General features: G+C 37.5%; 1 protein-coding gene across 2 annotated transcripts; it reads right to left on the reverse strand.

Annotated features, from left to right (window-relative positions):
- Positions 1-749: 749 nt before the first annotated feature.
- On the reverse strand, positions 750-13592 carry cept1b (choline/ethanolamine phosphotransferase 1b). 2 transcript variants are annotated; one of them, XM_067415174.1, is made up of 10 exons: positions 13392-13592; positions 12505-12615; positions 12030-12427; positions 10347-10494; positions 5983-6124; positions 4720-4804; positions 3020-3151; positions 2761-2919; positions 1768-1893; positions 750-904 (listed from the first exon to the last, which is right to left on the reverse strand). In XM_067415174.1, the coding sequence occupies exons 3-10, from the start codon at positions 12342-12344 to the stop codon at positions 812-814; spliced, it is 1200 nt and encodes a 399-aa protein (XP_067271275.1). In that variant the 5' UTR covers positions 12345-12427; positions 12505-12615; positions 13392-13592; the 3' UTR covers positions 750-811. The 2 variants fall into 2 exon arrangements, with proteins under 2 accessions (XP_067271275.1, XP_067271274.1); XM_067415173.1 differs by lacking the exon at positions 4720-4804 and adding an exon at positions 4359-4443 and having other exon boundaries at positions 13392-13590.
- Between the last annotated feature and the right edge of the window lie 532 nt (positions 13593-14124).

Consider the following 14124-nt stretch of genomic DNA (forward strand, 5'->3'; position numbering starts at 1 on the left):
TTATTATTAGCAGCGACAAAATCATTATTGATCTGACTTTAATCCAATTTAAACGCAGGATTAAAATGATAATACAGACGGCACTGATGCATCATGGGTAATCCAGATCTTCTTAAAAATAACCATCTAAAGAAAAGTGACTTGGTGGAGTTTGTTTATTCGTTCGTTCATTCACTGGGGACTGAACGGTTTAAAGGGTTAATTCAGCTAAAAATGAAATGTCTGTCATTAACTCCTCCCCCTAATGTCGCTCCACACCCGTAAGACCTCCGCTCATCTTCACACACAGTTTAAGATATTTTATATTTAGTCCGAGAGCGTATGCAAGTGTATGCACACTATACTGTCCATGTCCAGAAAGGTAATAAAAACATCATCACAGTAGTCCATATGAGACATCAGTGGGTTAATTAGAGTCTCTTGACACGCAATCTGAATCATGAATCAATACGCTGATTCATAACCGTTCGAATCTTTAGCTAAAGTCGTAGTTTTTGTTATTTTTGGACCCAAATGTATTTTGGATGCTTCAAGAGACTCTAATTAACCCACTGATGTCTCATATGGACTACTGTGATTATGTTTTTATTCCCTTTCTGGACATGGACAGTATAGTGTGCATACACTTGCATACGCTCTCAGACTAAATATAAAATGTCTTAAACTGTGTGTGAAGATGAACGGAGGTCTTACGGGTGTGGAGCGACATTAGGGGGAGGAGTTAATGACAGACATTTCATTTTTGGGTGAACTAGCCCTTTAAATACGCCTTAGGCGAGGATGAAAGTGCAGATGATCTGGGGGTCAGAGGTCAGTTGATTCTGAAGACGCAGATGCGCAGATGAGATGCGATCTCGTTGCAGACGCTCACGCAGTAACGCACCAGGTCGAAGAGAGACAGAATCTGACGAACAAACACAATAAAGAGCGTTACAACACGTGACTTCGGCCCGCCAATAAAGACAGAGCATATTTAGGCCACGCCCACACCGAAGAGGAAAACAATCCAAGCGCTCTCCATTGACTTTGTATTGCGTGAAGCGGCCGCCTCGTCTTTTCTTACTTGTAACAAAATACAGAACAATGTCTAAAAGCTGAAATGTGACAAGGTGTGCAGCAAACAAGCTAAAAAACACAGAACTCAGTTTTTATAAGCCGTCGACCCCAAAAACGAGCGTTTAAGGAGACAAAAGTGGACACAGCCAATAAGACGTGAAGCTTTAGCAGAAGAATGGGTCAGGTTTGGGATCCTGACACTCAGTATGTCTACGTGTGCAGTAAACATTTAGCCAAATATCCAAATGTCAGTTTTATATATGATATTTCCTGTCTCTGATTACTTTCTCCTCCAGGGGGCGTAGTTCTCAGTGTAATATAACATGTCTCGCTCTGACTCATTCACTCTTATGTCTTAAACGCTCGTTTTTTTGGGTCAACAGCTTATAAAGCTGTTTTGTTCCTGTGTTTTTAGCTTGTTTTCTGTACACCTCGTCACATATCAGCTTTTAGACATCATTCGTTTTTTTGTAATAAGTCAGAAATGATAAGGAGGCCCGCAATAGAAAGTCAGTGGAGACGGTTGGTTTGTTTCCCCCCCGGTGGGCGTGGCTTTCAGATTATGACGCGTGTCGCTCTGTCTCTATAGTTTGACTCACTAAATGAGTATGATCCTTCAATAAACCAATCTAATCTAGACTAAAAATAAAAACAGTATTTATTGATTATTTTTATTAATGAACTATTAATCTCGAGGTCACGTGACCTTACCAGAGAAATCCACAACACCAGATATTCGTCGATGAAACTGTTGAAGTACTGATCGAGAAACAGCAGGCCCGGGCCCAGGAACGCCACGTCGTAGAGATGCATCTCACTCTTGGTCATGTGTGCCACCTGCGGGAGCCAGGGTCAAAGGTCAAAGGTCAAACTACAATAAAGGCCTTTGCACACAGAGTCCGAAATTTTCATTGTTTCGTATTCGTGATACGAAAAATTCGACCGATGCGTATTAATGAATGCGTTACGGGGGGGAAAAAAACGCAAAACAAAACAAAATGACGTCTTCGAGTAGTGAGGGTGATTTTTTTGTCCTCTCTCTTCTTAAAGAAACAGAAAGAGGAAATATTGGGTTCATCATCCACTCCTGCGGTCGCGTAGAGAGGAAGGAGATTTCAGCCTCATGATCCAGCGGGATTATCCGGACCGATCCAAAGTTTACTTTAGTGTTAGCGGCTCAGTTTGATGCTTTGCTAGCGATACTGGAGACACATATTAAAGAGAAGATCACCAACAATATACGTGTATCAATCGATCCTGAACAGAGACTGGCAGTATTATTAGGTATGAATCCGCACGGCCACACACACACACATGCAGACACACTCTCACACTCACGCGCGCGTGCGCGCACACACACATATATACACACACACACACACTGACTTGGCGTGCTAAAATTTTAGCTGTGATATAATAATATTTCTAGTATTTTTGATACAATAGTGTATCAAATAATGTATGGTGGCTCTGAGTTGTCAAAACGTCTCAATGTGCATTTTTACAGATGCGCAAAAGCAGAAAATCGAACATGTTCCGATTTGTTTTTCCGCAGACGAAAGTCTCGGAGGCAGTGTGCAAGCGTGACTGATATATCGTAAGATTGGACATATTTGTATATTTTTACGTGCGAAAATTTTGCGTGTGAATTTCGGACTCAGTGTGCAAAGGCCTTAACACAGAGATGAAGCGTCTTCCACTCACCACCAGTTTATTGGTGATCTTGGCCGAAACGAAGCCAAAGGCCAGAATATACAGACACGGATGCTTCTCGAAGAGCCGGACGGCTGATTTTTTATAAATCATCATGGCGAGGACGATAACAGAGCCGATGTGCAGGACCGGAGACAGAACACTCGTACCCTGAAACACACACACACACATACATACACACACAGCTGAGGTGACAACACATGCCATATAATGATGTGTGTGTTATATAGTATAAAGCTCAGGTACGCACCGCTATCGTGGAGCCGTTTTTCCCCACGCCGCCTGTAAATATGACGCGAAAGTAATTGGTGCAGGAGAAAACCGCCCCGATAAACGTGCAAAGTGCTGGAATTATTTTCATTTGGATGTTTATGACGGGAATCTGTTGAATGCAAGAGAACGAGAAACTCTTCAACTCCAAAGCTTAAGTATATCATCTATTAATATACATTATTATATGTTTTATTTATATAGTTTTTAATATTCATTTTTTTCATAATATGTAATTATGAATATGCATATATATATATATATAAATAATGTACATATTTTATATAGAATTTATGTATATTATGCTTTACATTATGTAATTTATTATTAATATAATATTTTATAATATTAAATATATATATAGAATTTATGTATCTAATATATAGTCTAATTTATATAGTCTATATAGTCTAATTAATTCTAAAGTATATTAAATATTTCATTTATGCACATTATCTTTTACATTATGTACTTTGTTATTAATATATTATTTTATAATTAATTATATTTTGAATTTATATGCATATTATAATTTACATCATGTAATTTATTAATATACTAAATTAATATTATATATATATATATATATATATATATATAGTTCATGCACATGTATTATAATTTACATTATATAATTAATAAATAAACTAAATATATATATATACATCTCTAATGTGATATAAAATATAAATAAATTACATAATGTGAAGTATAATACACACACACACACACACACACACACACACACACACACACACACACACACACACACGCATGCACGCACGCACACACACGCACATATAATTTACATACTTTATATAGAATGTATGTACATAAATTATACTTTACAATATGTAATATATTATTAATATATTCATTTATACTATAAAAATGTAGTTTATGTATGTACATTATAATTTTCATTATAAAATATATTATTTATACATTTTATAATATTTAATACATATATTTTATACATAAAAATTTAAATTACACTGTGCAAAATGTAACAATTACATAAAGTATAGTAAATAAATGCAACTATATATATATATATGCATTTAATATTTAAATAAATTATACAGTATAATGTAAATACAATGTACATTATTATTAATATACCACAATATTTAAAAGACAAAGATAAGACAATAATGTAAAGGCAGCTAACTGACCACAAATTAATGAATAACTGTTATTTTTGGTTAACACACACAGAGCAAAAGCTCCTCTGATTGTCAGTGTTATAATCATGAGGCACACACACACACACACACACACACACACACACACGCTACTCTACCGTGTGAGTGAATTACCCGAGACTGCCAGAAAGCCGATCCGCCCACAGCAGCCAGTAAATACATGAGAATTATGAAGATCTGCACTTCTGTAACATCAATGCTGAGCGGAGGAAAGAGCCGTGTTAGAGCAAACACAACACAACACAACACAACACAACACAACACAACACAACACAACACACACAGGGCTATGCTAATCACAGCAGGATTAGCTTCAGGTATCACAGGAAGTGGAGCTGATCTGAACTGATCGGATCTGGATTGAAATAAATCAATCGTCTGAAAGTGTGAGATTCATTAGTGTTTCAGGCAGGTGATTGGTGCGTTGCTCGCATTAGGCACAGCCGTTTGATTGGCCGTTCGCAGCTGGATTTACCGTTACGTTCCAAAATGTGGGCCCAACTGCAGCCGTAAACATCTGCAACAACGCTAGACAAATCTGCAGTTCTGTAACATCAAATCTGCCCACGGGACAGTGACAAAACATTGTGACATTAAACATTAAATATAGGCGTGAATATATTTATATATATATATATATATATATATATATATATATATATATATATATATATATATAGGTGATGAGGGTAAAAAAGATCAACTAATATATATCTACAAGTTTATTATGTATTAGAAAATGTATTACAAGTTTAAGTATGCAAATAAGGCATTATCTAATGAAATATGCAGTAATGTGCATACATATGCAGACATAAATCTGAACACTGGATAAAGCCAGGCTCAAAACTCTTGTTTGATTTTATTGATATATTAGAGTTAAAGGTTTGCTGCAAGGGGATTTTGGATCTCTCTTTTCATCCCTCTATACTTCAGAAAATACTGTCAAAAGCCAGAAAAAAAACACATTTTTGTCCTTATTTTAAGTGTTATTAAAGTCTTGTAAAATTTCAAGTCAAATATAGATATGAACAAACCCCTCACTAGAATCCTTCAGAATATAGACAGGAATAGAACTGTAAGTTTTGGTGTATGTAAGAGCTGCTGAAGTGGAGAAAAAAACTAATTTACCGTTGAAAATATGCAAATCTACAGATGCAAATAGATAAAGTCCTATAAAATAAACACTTAAAAATGTATTGTGCATGTTTCTTTTCATTAGTCTAAAAAGACAAAGACATTATGAAAAGCCAAATAGCCCAAAATCTCAAAATTGACCAGTGCATGAAAAAAAGATATATATATGAGATATATATATATTATTATTATTTTTTTCATGCACTGGTCAATTTTGAGATTTTGGGCTATGTGGCTTTTCATAATGTCTTATATGTGTGTGTGTGTGTGTGTGTGTGTGTGTGTGTGTGTGTGTGTGTGTGTGTGTGTGTGTGTGCGTGTGCGCGTGTGTCTGTAGTGTCTTGCCTTAACAAAAGGTGAGGTCACATTATTTCATTTGCAAAAAAAGGTTAATTGTCTATTGTGAAACCATTGCAAAATCTGTTCAGGGAAATGTTTTGCCTTTATGCAAAATTCACAATAAAATGGATTCCTATTAAAATCACTGTATTTCTGTAGCGGAAATTCGGCAATCAGCGGGAAATGTGATCGCACCTTTACACGAAAATAAACCATAATATGTGATTTTGCATGAATTTGCATGGATGGATGTTATACTTACATGCCGAAGCGCAGCGTACCGGAGACGTATGTCTGCCAGTGGGCACAATAAAACATGAACATGCCGGCGAAACAGCAGAAGAACATCCAGTCGGGGTGCGAGCCCATCTGAACCGCTATACTGGTGCCCAAAACCACAAACACTGAGAGAAACACAGCAGCGCAGCTCAAGTCAGAGGTTTAGAAGGTGCCGTTTACACAGGACACGATATGTTTTTTTTACAAACTGAACGACTCTTTAAAGGAAGTGTATGGGAAATTTTGGCCAAAACTGGTACTGCAATCACTTTCAAATTACTGTAGAGCGGTGTATCCCCCTCCCTCTCCCACTGACTCGAGGTTGCCAGATTGGCTGTAGGATCAGCAGGAGCGTTTGTAGATCTGCAGCTGTGGGAACTAGAGCAGATCTGGCAACCCCAAACACTACTGACTTCATGATTGGTCGATATGTGGAGGGCGGAGCTTCAGGCCAAAACACAACATGACATCATCAACAACAGCTGAGCTGAAACAACAACTTTATAATGACAATATCCTGGCCGGACTACTGTTGGCAGTGATAGAAGTGTCTGAAATTAACATGATTTATTAATGTCTAGAGACACATCAGGGCCATTTTATGATTCATTGAAATACATTTCTTACATACAGTTCCTTTAACGTAACTTAAACATTAGGAGGTTTATTACAGGGATCTGCTCAATGCAAAATAATGAGAAACTATCATGTTTAAATTAAACACTCAAATAATAAATCTAATATACTATATGGTATTGTTGTCAATATAATAAACATTTTAAATATTTTAGTAAACAACATTATATAAATAACATATTATTAATATATTATTTAAATGATAAATCACAAATAATGCAAATATGATTACATTGCAAAGCATTCATATATATAATAAATAGAAATATGCATATAATATAATGTTTATAATATTCTAGACATTATCATCATCAAATTAACATACATTATATTAAATATTGAAGTACTTTGTATAGTTTATAAATACAAATGTACATCTTAAGTGTACATACACTTTATATCATTTACATTATGCATTTTTATGAATATATTAATTAAATAATTCAACTATTTACTATGCATATATTATAACATTATATTACAAAGTATTATTAAATAAATATATGAAATACAAATAAACATTTAATATACATTAAAACTATACATTATTATTAAATAAATGTGCACTATTTTAGATATTTATATCATTTATTATATATACATATACAAAAATGTACATTATATATTATCAGTAATTATATGTAATTTACATTATTATTTTTTATCAATATATTTAAATGAAAAATTACTAATGCGAATATACCATTCCATACAAAACATTATTAAATACAAATATATATGTATATAAATATAATATACTATACATTACTATCATCAATATAATACGCATTATTTTAAACATTTTAGTTATATATATTATATTGTATAATCTAAAATGTACACAAATTTTATACATATCATTTGTATAGCCTTTTATTACTACTATATATATTTAATTGGAAATTGCAAATTATGTAAATATAACGGTTACATTACATACAAAGTATTATTAAATATATTAAATAAAAATACATTTTTAACATGTATAAATTATATAATATACATATATATTATTGATATACATCAATATTTAAAAGAAAAAGACATTCATGGCAGCTAATTGAGAATCAAAGAACGTCTAGTAACTAAAAGGGCTGATGAATTGAGAAATCAACTTTTCCTTGAGCTTTTGATACATAAAAGGTCATGGTAATTTAAGAATATCCTGTAAGTTTCAGAGCTAAATACGTCCTTGTTAGTCAAAGAAAAGATTTTATTGACACCAAGCCCTGCAAACGATCGATCTCAGTATATGCCGACCCTTGACGTCATTGAAGAAGAAGAACGCCCGCCCACCGACTCGTGCGTGACATGACACAGGCCTACATAGAGCTAAAACGGATCCAATTTCTAAGCAATAAACATGCCCTATAAGCTTCATTCGGATTCCAATATTATGAATGCATGGCTGAACTTTATTTTTAATGAATGACGTGGGAAAGACATTGCGCGTTTGTTCCTTCATTTGACCACGGATTCGTTTGTAAACAAGAGACTGGATTTGCAGACAGGATGAGATTACATGAATGAATAAAGCAACACACTAATGTGAGTAAAAATGTTTTTATATGTGATAGTATTGCATTGTTACAGATCGTATTGATTATGTGTACGTGTCTAACTGAACATACATTAGCATGCTGTCACAGGCTGGAGAACCCTTTATTTGTGGTGCTGTTGGTTCATTGCGATTCGGGATCAGACTCGGTCATGTATGGGCCAGGGCTTGTAAAGCCCAACGTCCCGGCTGTGTGTTTTCTAGACAGGCTACCAAAAGTATCTAAAGCCCTATTGGCACAGGATTAGTGTTATCTGGGGACCTCTGGTGATTTGTAATAATTGCAGAGAGTGTCTGTGATCTTAATCCCGTGCGAATCGGCCATGTCTGTCATTTGTAAAGTAAAAATCCCCTGGAAATGTCCACATTTCGCCGAACACGAGGTCCTGTGATAATATTAGTCCCGTGTGAATCGGCATCTCTGTGATTGGGACAGGATTAGGCGGATTGTACATCATTTTTGTAAGGTTTTTGTTTCCTGTGCGCATTTCTATGTTTATCTTTCACAAAGAATGGAGGCTGTGATCATAATGCGCACCGTTATGAGTTCCTGCACGGATTATACTTTCACTTTAGAATGAGGACCAAGTTGGGAGCAAATAGCTTGAATGGTGTGTTTAATACTGATATCAATACTATTCTTAATAAAAAACAGAACAACAGAACAGTTCAATGACGAGCTCGCTTAAAGGGGTGCCTTTACGTTTAGCTGTGAAACTGAATCTGGTCAGCTTCTCACTCGTGATAAATCAAATCTGACTCGTGCTCAGTTCAGTTTTTAATCGTAGCGTCTGTTCTCTAACTGAACAAAATTATTTGTATTTATAAAACAATCAAAACGATATTGATACATATGACTGTTTATGATTTCATACAGCTATATCTATAAAACAGAAAAACATTTACAAGTCTTGACATCATATCCCGGAGATAAGTCAGTGAATGTGAGTAAAATCACAGGCTTTGCTTATCCTGTGCGAATGTGCCGCAAAACTCAGATGTGGGAGTCATTTCTAAATCACAGATAATACTAATCCTGTGCGAATAGGGCTTTAAATAGTGAAATAATGCTGTGTGTGTGTGTGTGTGTGAATAGGGCTTTAAATAGTGAAATAATGGTGTGTGTGTGTGTGTGTGTGTGTGTGTGTGTGAATAGGGCTTTAAATAGTGAATTAATGGTGTGTGTGTGAGAAATGCCCCGTTCGTGCTAATATCCACCAATGGGGTGGGCCAAGTAATAAAAAAATACCATTCCAATAAACTGCGGGTGGATGAGAGATAAATCATTGTGTTTGTTTGACGTTTAGCGAGCCCTGTGAGAGAATCATTCTGGTGCCGCTTTCAAAACAATCCCTCATGTGAACTGACAGGAGCTGAAGCTCATTAAATATGCAAATCTTATCCAATCCTAGCGGTGGGCGTTTACTTCCAAGTCTTCAGTGACACGCCCATTAAAACCCAGCGTTCAGGAGAGAGCCTCAAAACCAGTGTAGAAAACAGCCTATTACTGATTAGTTATGATGCGTTTGGATGTAAGAACCTCACAAACGTCATTAGTTGACCTCAGACAACAGTATAACATTTTTTCAAAAGCCAGTTCATGACACCTTTAAAGCGGTGGTTCCGTGTTTTTTTTAAGGCTTGGTTGTGTTTATGGTGCAGTATAACTTTATTCCACACCGCTGTCTGTGCTTTGAACGGCTCGTTTGCTTCCTGCTTCTATGAAGCCCCTCCCTCTGAAAAACGCAATGGTCTTAGAATGGTCAGATGGCCAAATAAAGTGCCAAGCACAGGTTAAGGCCACGCCCCTTCCTATTACGGGCAGAAGTCATATTTGCGGAGACTAGCGAGGGTTTATGATGTCACCAACCCAGGAAGAAGCTTGTTGTAGTCCAAACCGGCTATTTTTGTAGGCAATAAACTGCCGTAACTTTAAAAGACAATATCTCCGTTTGCATTGAACGTTCAGCGCTGTAACTTTGCAGAGACCGTTTATGCTCAAGCAGCGACATTACACACTAACTAAAGTTAAACAAGTCAAACCGCATGCAAACACCCCTTTAAAACTGTGCTAAAAACAGCTTAAGTCCTCTGTCTGATTCATGTATACATAGGGTAACGATTAACATACTTTAAAAGTGTGCAACAATCACCTGTGGAGAGCGAATCGCAGCCGTGGTCAAACAGCTCCCCCAGTGGTGAACTGCTGTTAGTGCGTCTGGCCTGTTTACCATCGATGGCGTCCAACGACTGATAGATGAACAGACCCACCGCACACAGGAGATACGCCCAGAGAGGAGCCTAAACATGAGCCATTCATTTAAAGGGTTAGTTCAGCCATAAATGTAAATAGTGTGATTAATTCCTCCTGTGGTTGGCCAGCCGTCAGACCTCCGCTCATCTTCACACACAGATGAAGATATTAGTGTTGAAATCCGATGGCTCAGAAAGGCCTTCATTGACACCAATGTCATTTCCTCTCTCAAGACCCATAAAGGCACTAAAGACGTCGTTACAAAGCCCATCTCACTACAGCGGCTCTACAATCATTGATGAAGAGGCCAGAATAGAGTTAGTGCGGGAAAACACTAAATAACGACTTATATAGTGATGGCCGATTTCAGAACAAAGCTTCGAACCGTTATGAGTCAGTGAATCGATTCATGATTCGAACCGTTATGAGTCAGTGAATCGATTCATGATTCGAACCGTTATGAGTCAGTGAATCGATTCATGATTCGAACCGTTATGAGTCAGTGAATCGATTCATGATTCGGATCGCCAATTTCACATGATTTCAGCAGTTTGACATACGATCCGAATCATGAATCGATTCACTGACTCATAACGGTTCAAAGCTTTGTTTTGAAATCGACCCATCAATTTAAATAAAGTTGACTTGACTACTTATGTACACTTTTTGATTATCTGTACTTTACTTGAATACATGGAACCATTGTGTGTGTGTGTGTGTGTGTGTGTGTGTTGGACAAGACCCGCCCACTTTGTACAACCAATGATATTGGACCCACTCACTTTTATCGTCTCTAATTCAGCATGTCTGTTTACCCTTAACTGAGAAACACTTATTATTAAACACATTAGACGCTTTATTTCCACTTTTCTAATATGTTCTCAATTTTTATTGAAAAAAAAAATGCCTTTCTGATCTGATATGTGATGGGAAAAGGGAGTAGAGCGAGTTCAGCAAAAGGCAGATTTGAACCTCAGATCGATTTGCGTCAATACTTGATGTAATGCGTCTCTTACCCCTACACTATAGCCACAGTAAATAACAAATAACCGTTATGAGTCAGTGAATCGATTCATGATTCGGATCGCATGTCAAACTGCTGAAATCACGAGACATTGGCGATCCGAATCAAGAATCGATTCACTGACTCATAACGGTTCGAATCATGAATCGATTCACTGACTCATAACGGTTCGAATCATGAATCGATTCACTGACTCATAACGGTTCGAAGCTTTGTTCTGAAATCGGCCATCACTATATAAGTCGTTATTTAGTGTTTTTGCGCACTAACTCTATTCTGGCCTCTTCATCAATGATTGTAGAGCCGCTGTAGTGAGATGGGCTTTGTAACGACGTCTTTGGTGCCTTTATGGGTCTTGAGAGAGGAAATGACATTGGTGTCAATGAAGGCCTTTCTGAGCCATCGGATTTCAACACTAATATCTTCATCTGTGTGTGAAGATGAGCGGAGGTCTGACGGCTGGCCAACCACAGGAGGAATTAATCACAGAGTTTACATTACTGGCTGAACTAACCCTTTAATATATCGTCTGAATTCGAAAGTTCGATTGTGTTGTACCTGTTCGGTCGCAGTGGGGCAGTAATACACCAGCACCAGAGTTGTGAAGATATTGGTGGCCAGGCCAACGATTGTGATGAGGTTTGGTGCGATCCAGGTTGGCATTTTGGCGACGAGCCACTCCCAGTAGCGCTGCATTATGGGTTCGAACAGCGAGCGTCCTGAGCTGCTGTAGCGATGCTCCTCCAAACGCTTCAGCTGATGGCGCGACAGAACCGGCGCCGGAAGCTCGAATAATCGCCGCAAGGCACCGGGGGCGAACCAGCACGACGACTCCATGCCTCGCCCCCGAGCCCCGCCTCGCCGCCCACTCATCCCTCTCAGCCAATCACAGCCTGAGTCTGAGCCTGACTCCGCCCACTGCACGCCCACAGAGCCACAGCAGGATGGCGACACACCTTTAAACAGGAAGGAGACGTTCATTTATTACTTGAAAACACCACCACAGAACTGTTATAAAAATGCATAATTTCACCTGTTCACCAATCGTGAGTTGGAAGACACCAACAGGCCACGCCCCCAAACAAAAGCCTCTCGAACGCACGTCACGCCGCCCAATCGCAAAACACTTTCTGGATCCTCACTGCTGCGACAAAATAAATGTTCAGGAGAATTATATTTTGAGCTTGTTTCGGTCACGGAATAAGAATTAAAAAAAGTGGCTAATAAAACATCAGATATTAAAGTGGCGATAGTGTTGCCATGGTTACTACACAATAACACCAGAGTGTAATGCCGGGATGATGATGTCAAGATCCGTGTCCTGGTTAAAATAACTGGATTTAAACATTCTTGGAAACATTTGGGATAATGTACACAAGTCAACACAATATATAACATTGGCTTTTGGATATTTTAATCCAAAAATTCTTACATATTGTGCCTTTAAGAGTTTACCAGGGTACTTATGAATTTTAAATTACAGACAAATTCATAAACACACTCACAACGAAGAATTAATTAACTAACTAAGTACAGGCAGGCAGATTTTACTCATATTAACTGACCACAACAACACGTAAATACCATGGTAAATATGGTAAATCTGCAGTACCATAGTATTCTTGTAAATAACTTCAGCATTACTATCTGATACCATCACTGTACTTTTATAAGAGTTGTCATCCTACTGAAACCTGAATAATAATACGAATTCATATTTAAATGATATGTTAATTAGGGTCATTATTATGTAACAGGTAATGTTTACTCTGCCCGGGTGTACCGGGTCAGATCGCTGATATATGGCAGTTACCGGGGGTCTGTCAGGGGTCTCGGGGCAGGTGTATAAGGTTCAGGGTTCGAGACCCGGTCAGGTTCGGTGTTTATTCGATATTTTAACCTGCCGGTCGCATTACTCACCCACTAACTTCAAATAAACTCCAGATTCGGAGAACCGCACGCTCTCGTTCCGCCCCGGTGGGATCCTGATGTTTCGAGGCTGGTGTCGGTTCCGCCGGTGTCGGTCCGGTTAACGCGTTTAGCTAGCGAAACGCCGCCGGTCACTTCCGGCGCGGCTCAACACGGATGCGTCAAGAGTGTCGTAGATGCGAGCGACTGCGCACGCATGCGCAGAGGTGATTCTAGCGCGTCGTAGAGGCGCACGCAAGCGCAAAACAAGCACCGAAGAAGAACTAAAATAAATGCGGTTACTTTTAAAGTGTAATTATATATTTAACTACTGAGTAATATCAATTAACTAGATGTACTTGAGTTATGGTTAAGTGCATTTATGCATAATTTACTGCGATGGTATAAGGACACTAAAATAAAGTGTTACCATACATAAAAACTACTTTTGGAGTTCGCTGATTTAAGCACAGCAGTTGCATTTCAGCTATGAAATGTTTATCTTTCATATTTATGGATTATTAATTAACTTATTGAGTTGTGACAATATAATGAAAAGTATATGACACAAATCAAATACACAATAATAATCCTATACTGCGTCTTTAAAAATTAAATAAATAAAAAAATAAAATAAAAAAAATAACGTACAGGAATTGTTTATTTTTAGTTTGCGAAAAAGCTATGAGGGAAAAAATATCCCATCTCTCTTTCTCTCCCTCTCTGTCTCTCCCCCTTTCTCTCT

The sequence above is a fragment of the Pseudorasbora parva genome, chromosome 14 (genome assembly GCF_024679245.1).
Source record: "Pseudorasbora parva isolate DD20220531a chromosome 14, ASM2467924v1, whole genome shotgun sequence".
In the NCBI taxonomy this organism is placed as follows: Eukaryota; Metazoa; Chordata; class Actinopteri; order Cypriniformes; family Gobionidae; genus Pseudorasbora; species Pseudorasbora parva.